We start from the raw sequence: 13,351 nt of genomic DNA, 5'->3' as shown, positions 1-13,351 counted from the left end.
TCTTTATTCTCGTGATCTGAATGTTTAATCAAGAAGTGATATTGAGAGGAGAAATTAGATGCTGAAATCAAAAATATTTTTTTCCTGCTCTGGAATCATGATTTTAAAATATTAAAATTCTGTACCCAGAGCGCAATTGAAACTTAAAAGTGGCTTATTTCGTTCGGATCCACCGAACGTCGTCAGCCATGATGCAAATTTGAATGTTAAGAGGGGTTATATAATGGTCCCGAGGGAGCTTAGATGGTGTCATAGATGCTGGCTAATTCGAAGCCATTGTCTCTCTTGCCAGCTCACGGGTCATTCAGAGGATTCCAGCAAAACATTACGTAAGTCCTCCTTGAACAGAGACAATTGAAGATACAGTCGAACCTCCCTTTGCGACCACCTCTCGTAATCACTATAGATGGAACCTCTGGTAGGCGACCACCTATCGTAAGCGACCACCTCTCATAAGCGACCACTTTTAGAGATGATTGTATGGCTTCGGATGGCTTCCAATCAACGAGAGAAGAGATCTGAGACTCCTGAAATCATGTTTTAAAGCTTTGCATAACGCCGAGACCCGGCCAGATTATCTTAAAATAATAAAACAGGAATGCCCCAAGGAACTGTGCTCAAGCAATTCAATTAGATTAGTGGTCCCGACCGAAAATGGCACTCTCCAAGATAATGCGTCGAAACTATTTAACAATCTACCAGAAACTATTAGAAACTGTTAAGACTACAGAACCTTTTTAAGACTCTCAAGGAATTTTTTAAGAAACAGAGTACAAAGCCATTAGTTAGTTTTACTATAATTGGTTTCAGTTAATCCTGTTTTTGCTTTATAATTTGTAAATAACTTAATTTAATTTACTTTGATTTATTTTGTAATTTGTAATTATTGTAATTTAACAGGGAAGAGCCACCCAGTGGATCTGTTAATAAACCATTATTATAATTATAATTATTATTATTATTATTATTATTATTATTATTAAATTTTCAATTGTTTTAAACCTCCCGTAGGCGACCACTTGACGCACAATCTGCTGTATCTCTCACGGGTGGAAATTGAAAAATGTGTTGCTGTAACATATTGGCCACATCATTACAGCGGACGCCATAAATCTCACAGTCAGGGCTACTAGAAGTGTCTCCAGACATAAATTAACACACATGCACTATACTGTATCCTGAAATAAACCGTTAATCAGACTGAATCCCTTGTAGGAGAGTTCAGCGTGTTGAGCTGTCGTGCAGTGTGTAGTGATTTAATACTTAATGTGAGTGCACGTTTTAAGCTTTAACTAAACTGACAAACGCGGCGTCTGAGAGAATGAAGTGCGTTGAACTGTCCTGCAGCAGTTTATTGTTAGAGCTCCAAACTTAGAGACGCACAAGTGTGAGATTGTTTTGCAACCTACAGGCCTGCTGGTGTTTTTAATGCTTGTAACCACGTACATCACAGGTCTTAGAAAAGAGTTGTTAACTTTTTGCTTATGTTTCGTTCCCTGAAAAATTTAGACAGCGCCACCTGGAGTAATAAAAGAGTCAAGTTTCCTTCACAAGAATTGTCTCAATCGCTGTATTAAGTAATTACTACTTATTTGTGAGATACAAACAATAATTAACATTGACCCCAAGATTTTTTGCCTAGAATAATTCTTGACCAGTCTTAATATACTAGTAGAGAAGAAAAGTTATCACTATCATGATGGGTTTCAATAAGCACTAGCAAAAGGGTTAGGTCTCCGAAATTACCATATGTAAATTACCCGAAATTTAGACCCCCCGTGGTCTGGCCTCTGGTAAGCGACCACCTCCCATAAGCGACCACATATCCTTGACATTATAAGTGGTCGCTTACGGGAGATTCGACTGTGGTAACATTTAAGTGTTCTAAAAAGTGGATATCGTTATCGTCCATTTTCGCATATAATTTTCCTGCGCGCCGCAATTTTGAGTTTATGACGTTATACGGTTTTTACTATTGTCAGGAAGAAGAATAATTTCTTTTGTCAACCTCTTTCCCAGGGTCATCTCAGTACCCCAGGAACAAGGTTGTTCTTTTGTTTGGAATAATTGAGTGCCGTATGAGGCAGTATGACGTCATAAAGTCCAAAATGGCGGCGCACAGAAAATTTAAAAGCGAAACTAGGTGATAATAAAATCTAATTTTTTAGAGCACTAAAATAATATCTGCACTTTTCTTTTTTTGTAAGAGTAGAGGTTCCCTTTTCAAATAACTAACCTAATTAATTAGCTGTTAGTTAAATTTAAGAGTACTCCCAATTTTCCTGGGAAAGAATAACCAAACATTCCAAAGTCACTTTCATAAAGCTTTGCTAACTCCAGAATTCTCTGTTTCGAAATCTGTGAATAGTAATATACCATCTCAGCGGAGGTGCGAGATCGGCGAAATGGCGGGAAGGAAACGCGGTCGTCAATTCCTGCCATTTTTACCAAATAAGGAGCGTCCTGTGCGAGATCTTCGTAATGTCCAATGAAATCGTAGTGAATGGCACATGGATGGCAAAGGTGGTCAAACGGACTCCAGTGTTCATCAAAATGCTGTGTTTTAACCACATAAGTCGTAAATTCCGGAAACGAGACATCACTTCCCGTGTCAAGGGCGTGTTTCGTTGCGTTAGGTCTGAATAGTTTAATAATTTTCCTACCAATTGCACGATGAAAGATCTTGTTTTCTTTCAAGAATTTTTGTTTATAAGCTGAAAGAAAACGTTCAAATGGCTCGCGAACAAACAAAAACGTGAAATAGTCTTGTAGCATTTTAAGCACATCTTCAGGAGAGTATTGATTGAGGCGTTTAAATTTAGCGTTGTGAATGTTCTTTGACGTTTGGTTGTTATCTTCATTCAAAACATACAATTTCTTTTTCCACTCCGTACTAGCAACTTTCGGGACTGAACAATAGATAACTTTCTCGCTGTGAAAGACAAGGTGATAGCGAAGATCTTCACCCATAATTGAGTCGTCTCTCTTGAATCTTTTGCAGTAATCGTGGAGTAATTCACGTCGATATTGCATTCTGTTTTGCATTCTCTGATCAATAGACGGTGTGTTTTCATGAAAGATTGATTCTGGTTTCCCAGTAAATTCTGTAAAAAAGAAATAAGAATCATTAATAACATTCTAGTAAGCCTAAGAGTACAGCCATGCTGGTTTCTCTCATGTCATTATGGTAAATTTGTGCTCCGTATAAAGCAGCACCAGAAATTGGTTTGACGTTAACGTTTATGACTGCGTTTTGTTAGATTTTGAATTTTTTTGTCTTGCTGCACATTTTCGCTATTTTTGAAGGTGTGAATATTGTATGCATGACATTTATTTTTCCGGGTTTGAATTGATTATTAATTGCATCCTTGAAATAAAACACCGCCTATATAAGTTATGAAATGTTCTCGCTTCAGAAGCACACTACCGTTATTTTTGGTGGAGGTCTGTTCGAAAGGCCTTTTAAATTCGCCTCAGAATTTCGGAGTGAGTTTTTAATAAAATGTATAGTTTTCAGTGATTCACAGCTAAATCGCCAGAGGTGACAACAAGAATATTAAAGCAAAACACTTAATTAAAACATATCGTCTTTTGCGTTCTAAGATCCTTTGTTTTCTTTTTTTTAAAAAGGTATCTTTACGTCAGCTAATTCATCATGATAAGTTCGGATGCATAAGCTGAACATTTGCATTTAGTTGCAGAAAGTTTTAGGAAGTGAACGGAATCAGGGCCTTATTTCCCGAATTTCCTTGCTGTGTTGACTTTCCAAAAATGCTAGCTGACCTTATTTCATTATATTCAACGAAATATTTGTTGCTCCGAGAAGGAAAGGAATTATTCAGTTCCAGTGCAACGAAAATTTGAGCTCACACATTTTACCCGGTAGAAAATCTTACCTAACTGACGGTGATTTAATTATATACACTGTTAACTATTTTTAAAAATTTCTTCGTGTATGGTCAATATGGACATGCGTTTTACTTCACAAGCATTAAAACTGTGAAAGAACATGGCCCTACCTGTCTTGTTGCTTTGGATAAAATAAAAACATATCAGAGTTATACAGAAACACACCACAGCGTACAAACAACGAAAGACGTCCATCGCATCGGGTTCATTTGTTCGTCCCTTACAAGTATAATTGAACTTGGCTATTTAATAATAAGGACTTTCTTTTCTCTGCCACATACATTGTTATCTCAGAAGAGGCGTTACCATGGCGAAGCCGAAAGTACTAACAAAGAATAGATCTATTTATTTTTCGCATGGTTCGTTTTACTCCAAGAAAACGATTATGTTATGATTGTATTGAATAACTGTCTATCATGAAAAGCTGGGGGCGGCTTTGATTGTAGCAGGGATCGACGAAGCACGATGGTTCCATGAACCAAACTTTAAGGTTGAAAACAAAGCCCCACAGAAAGCCTTTTCGTAGACTAGCTCCAGCTTTTCACTGAGGAACGGCTTAGAAGCGAACTAAATCTGAAATTAAAATGAAGAAGAGCATTTCCATACCTTTTCGTCGGCCATCGTGAGATCTTACATGCTTTTGAATGTGGCTTTCCACAAACTTTCCCGTGTGGGGACACCCTGAGTTAATTTTTAGCGCATGAAATGGAAACGCTCAGAGACAGCAAATGAATTTTAGCGACAGCGAATCAAAGTTGGAATTTTGCAACAGCAAAGTCAGCGTAGCAAATGTGTATTAGCGACAGCGAATGGAATTTAGCGATGGCAAATGAGTTTTAGCTGATGGCAAATGAGTTTTGGCGACAGCGAATGAAATTTAGCGATAGCGAATGAATATTAGCGACAGCGAATGTAATTTAGCGAAAGCGAATGAAATTTAGCGATAGCAAATGAGTTTTGGCGACAGCGAATGAGTATTAGCGACAGTGAATGTTCAATTTAGCGATAGCGAATAAGTATTAGCAACAGCGAATGTAATTGAGCGACAGCGAATACAACTTAGCGAATATTGAAACGTTTGGACGACCATAGACTAGAAAACCGTCTTTTGTCGGCATAATCGTGTCAAAAAAAACTTGTTGATCTGGCCAATCACAGCAGACGCAAATTACAAAGCCCGGGAAAACGCGTGCAAGCAAACTACAAATGGTTTTAGTCTTGCTTAGCTTCTCATTGGCCAGTGTAGTTAATTTATATTGCCTTTTCGCAAGAATGTATTCTACTTTAGAAAGGTCAACAATAATAACAGTGATTTTGGTCTGTTTTTATTCATTCCTTTGGCATGGCAACGAAACAGCTTGAGTGGCAATGTTTTTACAAGAGTTACTTCGGGTATAGAGTGTTTTCATTCACGTGACTACTGGCTATATTGGTTTAATGAAATAAAAGAAAGTATTTGCATAAAAATAGAGTTCAATTCCCAGAGGTTTAGTTTGGGACACCAACATGGCCGCCATTTCTTTGTTTTGGGACACCAACATGGCCGCCGTGACGTCATGTGAAAACACTCTATATTTTATTAGCAAAATCCTATCAAAGAGAACTTTCAAGGGTAAATGTTTCAAAGCCCTCAACAGCGATCGGGCTAAGTTCTTTTAAATTTATCCATTTTCAGATTTAGTTTAACCAGATTACATTGTAACATTATATATTTTCTTGCTGTATGGAACAGTAATCGATTGGAGGTTAATCCATGTTTGTTGTACCCTTTTTGTAAACACGGCAACACAATGGATTATTTGATTTATTTCGCTGAATAATCTGAGTAAATTGATATCTTCGTTTCTGAGCTCAATCAAACTTTATTCAGGCCCAACTAAGTCTCAGAAAAAAATAATTTTTCTTATAATCGTTCCGACCGTTTGTGCTGTGGATCCATCAACCATTTTATATCGTCTTTCCGATGAACATATCATTCAGAGGAAGTGGTAGTTTATCATGAGGTGAAAATCACATGAACGTCAAATAGGCCTGGGTAGACTTATGCCCAATCTCTTTGACGGACATTGTTAAAAATGTGATCCGTCATTGATGTTGAAAAATGAACTACAAGGGCCCGGGTGGGGGGAAATCGACACTGTTGGAATTCACTTAGTCTCGCTAATTAACAGCTACATTATGAGACAGCCTGCTGATACATCAAGCAAGATACATAAGTCAAATTAAGTTCATATATACAGACGGCGAGCTCGAGGCTAAGTAACTTTTATCCTTGTGGTCTTTTTTTAAAACGTAAAATTAAATGCAAGGCTGATCGGACAGCTAAAATAATTTTATTGCCCAATATTTCGGTTAGACAATACTAACCTTCTTTTGGTCTTTTTTTCGTTTGTTTACGTTTTGAACTTTTTTCAAACCCTGTCAATTGGAAAACAGCGAGGTGAATGTAAGCCATTTTCAGTTCCTTTGAACCTCAATATGAAAGCGAGGCTTCGTGCAAAGATTTTATTATGAAAAATTAGTTTTCATTCAAAGGCAACAAAACTAATTTTCATACGTTTCTACTCCTCACCGACTCATCACCAGTTCTTTAGAAACTAACCCGCTTATTAATTTTCATATGAAAAGCATTGCACTTAGCCTCGTTTTCATAATGAGGTTCACAGCAACTCGGAAGTGGCCTGTAGACCCTTTGCATAAATGGCACCCAAATTTAAATAACCATTCTTGATACATCCTAAGCCTCGTGTTTAGGTTTCCAGAAAAAGGATTTTTCACATGAATGTGAGGCTTAGGATGTATAAAGTATTGTTATTCAAATTTAAGGCCATTTATGCAAAGAGTCCATTGTAGTATGAACTGCAACGCAAAGGATAACAGCGAAATGCAAATGCGACAATGTACTTTAAAAACGGGATTAAATATTTGCGGGATAAATTTTTTTTACGTCGGTCAGCTATGAACTGCGAGAAGTTGTTCTTTTCCCTTAGTTTCGCAGAATCCAAGGAGGGTTATATACCCTCATTCTGTTAGAGTTTAGACTGTATTTCAACAGTTTTAACTCGTGCCGATATGATCCTGTGATTATTCAGACAACAAGGCCTTTATTTGATTAAAATACGATAGTCTTTAAAGCTTATTTTCCTCTTGAAACCACTGCTGAGTATGATTCCTCCTCGCCCATTCACTTCAAATTGACTCTTGAAAACGGCCAAGTCCACGTCATCAATTAGAACTTTGACGTCACTTCCGGTCACCTTGACACGGACGTTATACCAAGTTCCGCTTCTCAGAAATCCGTATGCGCATGACAAATTTTTAAGCTTAGAATATGTTTTGACTTTGGCGTTATGGAGGTGACCCGCTTGAACACAATCACCGCGGCTGAAGGGCCTGGTAACAAATAGTACAACACAACATGTTAGTGGACGATACTATAGAGCGTTTTCATTTACGTGACTACCGGCCATATTGGTTTACTGAAACAAAAGAAAGTATTTGCATAGAGTTCAATTCCCAGAGGTTTTGTTTGGGACACCAACATGGCCGCCGTGACGTCATGTGAAAACACTCTATACTCAAACGAAAAGATGCTGAAGTCAGTTTGAACAGCTGCAACAGCGTGATCGCTCCTGGAAAAAAGTGAATTTCACGCCCTACAATGACAATTACATTTCCGTGTTTCTGTAACTAATGACTGGCACTTCATCTTTGTGTTGTTGACGTAATGTTATGGCATTGAAAAGGATGCAACATGTACCCGTTTTAACTGGAATGACTAAAAGTATACGGAAGGTGGTTCACGCTAAGCGGTCGTCTGTCCATTCAAAAGCCTTCGAAGAAAATTAACACCCACTAACCGCTCTTTCTTGCATGAGTAGTGAAAAAATTGACGGCAGTTTTCTTGCTCTAAGGTCTATGGTCTATGTCTGCCGCTGATTTGTTTTTTAACAATAAGATGGAAAATGTACTAGGGGAATTAGCTTTATTTTCCGTTGAGAAAGCCTGCGTATTACATCTGACGTTCATTTTTATTGTCTGTGCTTTGAGCCAATCAGCGCGAGGGAATTTTGACAGTTATTAGAGAGATTAAGCACCACGTTTACGGGAAACGGCAAACGTGAGATTCGCGTTTATGTTTTCTTGAAAAAATGAGTACATAGATGAAAACAGTAGAAGATAATTCTAGCCTTTGATGCTAACGCAAAACTACTCAATTTTTTTGAAAAACTGAAAACAGCGAATGGCAAATGTAAGGTAAACATGGTCACGTGGTCATTTCTGCCGTTTGCAGTTTGCCGGAAACGTGTTGCTTAATCTCTCTGTTGTAAAAATACTCACCGGAAGTAAACAAACTCGAAGGTGTCCGCATTCTTTACATTGAATATGATCCCGTATTTCCCTCCCAGCACATTCCCCTGGGCGTAAATATTGACACTTATGACGTAGCTGCTGCCCTGAACAACTTTAGGATACAGTACTCGGCATATTCCCTGATCGGTGTCGTCTCCTTCACCGCTGTACGCCATGACCTTGAAGACATTGCCGGCAGCCCTTGCGCTCTGACAGTTTTTCGGAAGAAATGGAAGTTCCGGAAGTGACGTCACCACAAAATTCCTGAAACGGATGGACTTCCAGGAACCACCAGTGACAAGAATACCACTGCCCTTGCTGTTCGCGTGATAATGTGATTTGAAGGTTGCTGCGGGTTTGTTGTTCATTATCACATTAACTCTATTCCCCCGAATCTTCAAACGCGCGTTGAACCATTTTCCGCTTCTTACGGTGCAAGAACAGTGCCCTGTTTTGGAACCTTCTCGCATCTCACGGCCTCCCATCAGGTACCCTGTCTGATAACAATGGTCCTTCCAGAATGGTCTGAAAAAAACGCAACACTTTGCATTAAATCCGGGCGGGTTTTCTAAATAGAATAACTTCGCGATCAGACGCAGTTATTGCCAGCATCACAACTAGTCTCTTTAAAGAACAGAAATACATTATTCTAGTCTAGAGCGGAAATTCTGCCACCGCCTGGTTAGCTCAGTTGGTTGAGTACCAGACTGTGGGGCAGTAGGCTCCCAGGGAGGGGGGGGGGGGGCACTCCGGATTTCAAGTGACGGGGGTGATCGAATGGGGGCAAAAATCAAAACCCCAAAAAATCCCTAGGGCTTTCAACAAAACCCAAAAAAATCCCTGGACAAAAAATTAACCCTGAAAAAATTCCCATGCCGAATTTCCGAGCCTTAAAAATTTTCAGAAAGCATTAAATAATATAACACAAAAAATAAAAACATTAGAAATTGAATGTTTGTGTTTGTTTATTCATCATACCATCTGAAGTAATCTTTTCCGTATCTGGTAGTCATTCTAACAACACTCGAGACACCCAAGAACAACTTCTGTTTCAACAATAACCAAATTTCCATACCCACAAAAATCCCGGAATCGAAAATTTCAAACCCAAAAATATCCTTCGATCATCCCCGTCTATTGAAATCCGGAGTACCCCCTCTGGGGGTAGGCCCAGGTTCGATTCCCAGCCGGACCAACATTCAGGGTCTTTAAATAACTGAGGAGAAAGTGCTGACTTTGTTTTGACATCTTGACATCTGCAAATGGTAAGGCTTTCTAGTCATCTAGGATAAGGACGAGATAAGGAAGAAAAACCGAAGGCCACATCTCACAGTATTTTCACACAATCTGACTCTGAACGTAAAAGGGACGTAAGAGAACTACTGGGGACGTGACAAATCTCTGGCAGTAACAACTTCTAGTGTCTATCTCAAATTCACATTCACGTCAGGGGGCATTCATAACTCATTACTTCATTAATTGTAAACTGCGCCACAAGAAGCGTGGCAAAAGACCCACAGACAGTGTTGTAAATTAGCCCTGAAAAGCACCGAGGGGAGTTGATAATAAGATATTTCAGTGATGATTCTAACACTGCAATGGAGCTCCAACTTTGAAGTAAGTTAGTTTCAATTTGCTGGGTTTTATTTTAAGGCGGCTATGTTAGCAGTAATGACTTTGTGACTGCTCCTTCTAAGAACCGACGGTTTCGCTAACAGCAAACAGTAACAACTTTAGAAGTGTTGTAGAACGGTCACATAAGCCACGTTATGTTTGCCAAAACGAGTTTTTGAACTTCAATTTGCCGTGTAAAGTCTTACATATATTCCCTTTGCTTAAGGTTGGGCTCTACCTGAATTTGAGTGAAATTTGAAGAGGTTTTAAGAATGGATAGAAGAAAGAAAATGATTTTTGGAACACTAACAGACAGTCGATAACCACGCAAGAGCACCCCAGGTTGCTAGTGGACCAACTTGGTATCCGTCTATTAATTATTAACTACAAATTTTAATTTTAAAAATTCACTAAATCTGCAACATTTCTTATTTCTCTTAATTTTACCAATCCTTCAAGACAAATTATTTCCTTCCAAATATACCTAAAAATCACCCAAAAATTCATAAAACACCCCAAATCATTGATTTGTGTTATGAATGGAGGGTTTTTGTATTGCTTGAAATGCAAACAAGATATTTCCAATGGCCTTAGCTCCCACGAGTCTCCTGTAGCTCAGTGGTAGAGCATCCGAACTAGTAATCGGAAGGTCTTAGGTTCGACTCCTGATAGGAGCACTCGGAATTCTTTTTTCCGAGTATGCCTGCGTCACTTTCTAGAATAATCATCATTCTCATTCATTCACCAGGCTGGAAATATACCATCACATTTCTTTCAAGATATTTCCATTTGACCAATTTTAAGCGGCGTGAAAACGGCTTTCAGGTGAACCCCCACCTTAAGCTATAAAGCTGCATAAAAGAAACCAAAGCTCCTTAATAAACAAGAGAGTTCATTACCTGAAGTAAACGAAGTCGGCGTTATTAATGTCTTGTGCGTTGAATATGATTCCCAGGTACGCGAGTCTATCTCCACTCCAGTCCACCTCGCTATACAAATCCACCGAAATCTGGTAACTAATGCTGTCTTCCACAGGCGTTTCCTTTAAAAGAGCGCGACAGAATCCTTGTGACCAGACATCATTTTGGTTGATTAGAGAATAATACTCAGTGTGATCCTGGAGAGAAGCGCAACTCTTGATTTCAAAAGGCAGTGAAGGCAAGTCAGTGATAGTAAAGTCCTTAAATCGCGCTACATTGCCATGGTGATTAGCCAGTGCCACACCACCAGCCGCCTTAGGAGACAAGCGGCCTTTAAAAGAGGTCACGTGAACTCCATCTAGGAAAACTGTGACGTCAGAGTCTCTGACCTCAAGAGTGGTGTGAATCCATCGCGCCTTCCGCGGAGGGCCATATGGACAGGAACCGGTTTGAGATCCAAACCAGTTTAGCTGGCCTTGCTGGATAAGACCGGTTTGGAAGCACGTGTTGCCGCTTGTACCAAATCTGAGAAATTAAGCCATGAGATTAACAAACAGTTTTTAAAACAAAAAGGAGAATTATGGAATTTGATTCGTCTCAACTTTAAATGGTGGTCGAATACACCGAACGCTTTCATCTAATTGTAAAATAGTAAAAAATGGATGGAAAGAATAAGAAAATGTATGAATATGGTTTTCGGTTGGCTTCGTGGTTTTACTGATCAGTTTTACAGTACGAGGCTAAGCAGTCAACCTATCGTTTCTGATTAGCCGTACCTTAATATTCTTAATTTTGTTTAATGTTTAATTTTACCTGAAGAGTACAAAATCAAAATTGTCTTCATCTACGGCGTTTAAGAAAACACCGAAGTAAATATCGCCATTGGATCCTTTACTTTCAGGCACATACAAGTCAACGGACACCCTGTAAGTGTCATGCTTGGATGCGTTGGAGTCCATGGGAACTCGGCACAACCCGTTGTGAGGCCACTTGCCATGGCTTGCGTTTAACATGTACATTTCCTCATCATTCTCGATATTCATGCAAGATTTCAGTTTGTCTGTTGAAGATAAAAAAAGCTTTAGGATATACTCTGTCAGGAGACCTTACCAGAAGCCTTCGTTTGTACTGTAAATGGGAATCACGAGTCTTGCCTGTAAAAATCTATTCAATATTAATATGATAACTCAGTTTTGTCTCGTAATTCCCAAGTCGCAAACTGCTCGTGAGGAATGTCTCAACAAGCCAGAAATCGTAAATACATTATCAAGCACAAGGGTTTTCATTGCAGTTGAAAAGCGGATGACTACGGTGATGAAAACTGATAAGGCGTTTCAGTGGGTGCAGTATCTACTCACAAATGTTACCAACACGACCACAAGTAGGGCCGCCTTCGTGTGTGTTCACTCCCTTGTTGTTGCGGACGTCGCAACTCCCTTTTTCTCCCCTTCTCTTCGTCTGTTCGTCATTCTGCCCTTCCGGCAATATGCTTGTCCATCATTCCGTCGGCCCACTCATTCAACCCCTAGCTAGAGCAAAGCATTATTGCATTTTACCTTCTGCAGAAGTAATCGGTGTTTCCGTGGGTTCAATTCTTGCCTTTATGAACTTTGGGGTTTCGATGTAAATATCCCCTGACCATGGTCCTATTCCGCGCTGATTACCTGCCGTTACGGCTACCTTATACAGTGTCTCTGGGCTGAGAAACTCCACAACGAGGGTTAGATCGGTTCCAGGCGATTGAAGCGAACGCTGGACAACGAGGCCTAAAACGCAAGGGAGCAGAATGTTCGAGCATCATGACAGGAGGATGACTTTTTTCAAGTGACAATAAAACTTGAGAAAAAGTAGGTAATGTAGTGAAAGCTATAAGAAATTCATCAACGACGCTACGACGATAGGTTCTCTGAAACGTATTTCATTTTACCCCCATTAAACTACAACAGCCCCCGCTGAAATACCAGGCAAGGCAAAGCTGCAGCAGCAATGAAAATGTTGTCTTCATTCATCCACGCTTTGTTATCGCTTAATAGCTGTCGGAGGCATTTGTGTTTATTGTTTATAAGAAGAAGCGTTTTCCAAGGTGTTTCATTGTCATTAGGGAGGGGGGATGGGGACGCTAGTCAAGAGAATACACTGAACTAACCAAAGAAAACTTAAATAGTTGTTCAGGATAGACAAAGGCGCCTTATCGGGACATATCGCGTGTACTAGGCAATATATTTTATAGGAGGAATTGCAAGAAAAAAGTAAAATAATCCTACATTTATGAAAAAATAGATACCTTCTTTGACGTCAGTAACTGTGACTCTGTAAAAAACAATTACTCCTCCAGTTTCACTCGGTGGTTCCCAGGTCACCTCGAGTTCCGTTTCCGAGAGAGCCTTGACCCTTACATTTCGAGGAGTGCTTGGTAGAGTGTCCTAAGAAAAAATACGTTTCAGTGCGAAGTATTCATTTTTCAATGTCCTTTTAGATTACATTTATTTCAAAACTTTGGGGTAACTAAAAGATGTTTCATCTTCAGTCCATGTATCAAGCGACTGTTTTAAATT

The 13,351-nt window shown here is 39.4% G+C and overlaps 2 protein-coding genes across 2 annotated transcripts in view; both read right to left on the bottom strand.

The window, feature by feature from the left end:
• Positions 1–960: 960 nt before the first annotated feature.
• On the bottom strand, positions 961–4,146 carry LOC146451930 (carbohydrate sulfotransferase 11-like). Its single transcript, XM_085098329.1, has 2 exons — positions 4,020–4,146; positions 961–3,104 (listed from the first exon to the last, which is right to left on the bottom strand). Exons 1-2 carry the CDS (start codon positions 4,102–4,104, stop codon positions 2,245–2,247), a joined length of 945 nt encoding a protein of 314 aa, XP_084954455.1. The 5' UTR covers positions 4,105–4,146; the 3' UTR covers positions 961–2,244.
• Positions 4,147–5,225: 1,079 nt separating this feature from the next.
• Positions 5,226–13,351, bottom strand: part of LOC146451929 (uncharacterized) — a 28,564-nt gene continuing 20,438 nt past the window's right edge. The window contains exons 6-11 of the mRNA XM_085098234.1: positions 13,081–13,219; positions 12,353–12,562; positions 11,610–11,856; positions 10,776–11,321; positions 8,251–8,787; positions 5,226–7,302 (exon numbers count right to left, since the gene is read on the bottom strand). Coding sequence (XP_084954360.1) covers positions 7,014–7,302; positions 8,251–8,787; positions 10,776–11,321; positions 11,610–11,856; positions 12,353–12,562; positions 13,081–13,219 — 1,968 coding nt within the window. The 3' untranslated portion in view covers positions 5,226–7,013. The remainder of the gene's footprint in view (positions 7,303–8,250; positions 8,788–10,775; positions 11,322–11,609; positions 11,857–12,352; positions 12,563–13,080; positions 13,220–13,351) is intronic.

Source organism: Pavona decussata, unplaced genomic scaffold (assembly GCF_977016875.1).
Source record: "Pavona decussata unplaced genomic scaffold, jaPavDecu1.1 SCAFFOLD_381, whole genome shotgun sequence".
In the NCBI taxonomy this organism is placed as follows: Eukaryota; Metazoa; Cnidaria; class Anthozoa; order Scleractinia; family Agariciidae; genus Pavona; species Pavona decussata.
This window is presented reverse-complemented; position numbering and strand designations above follow the sequence as displayed.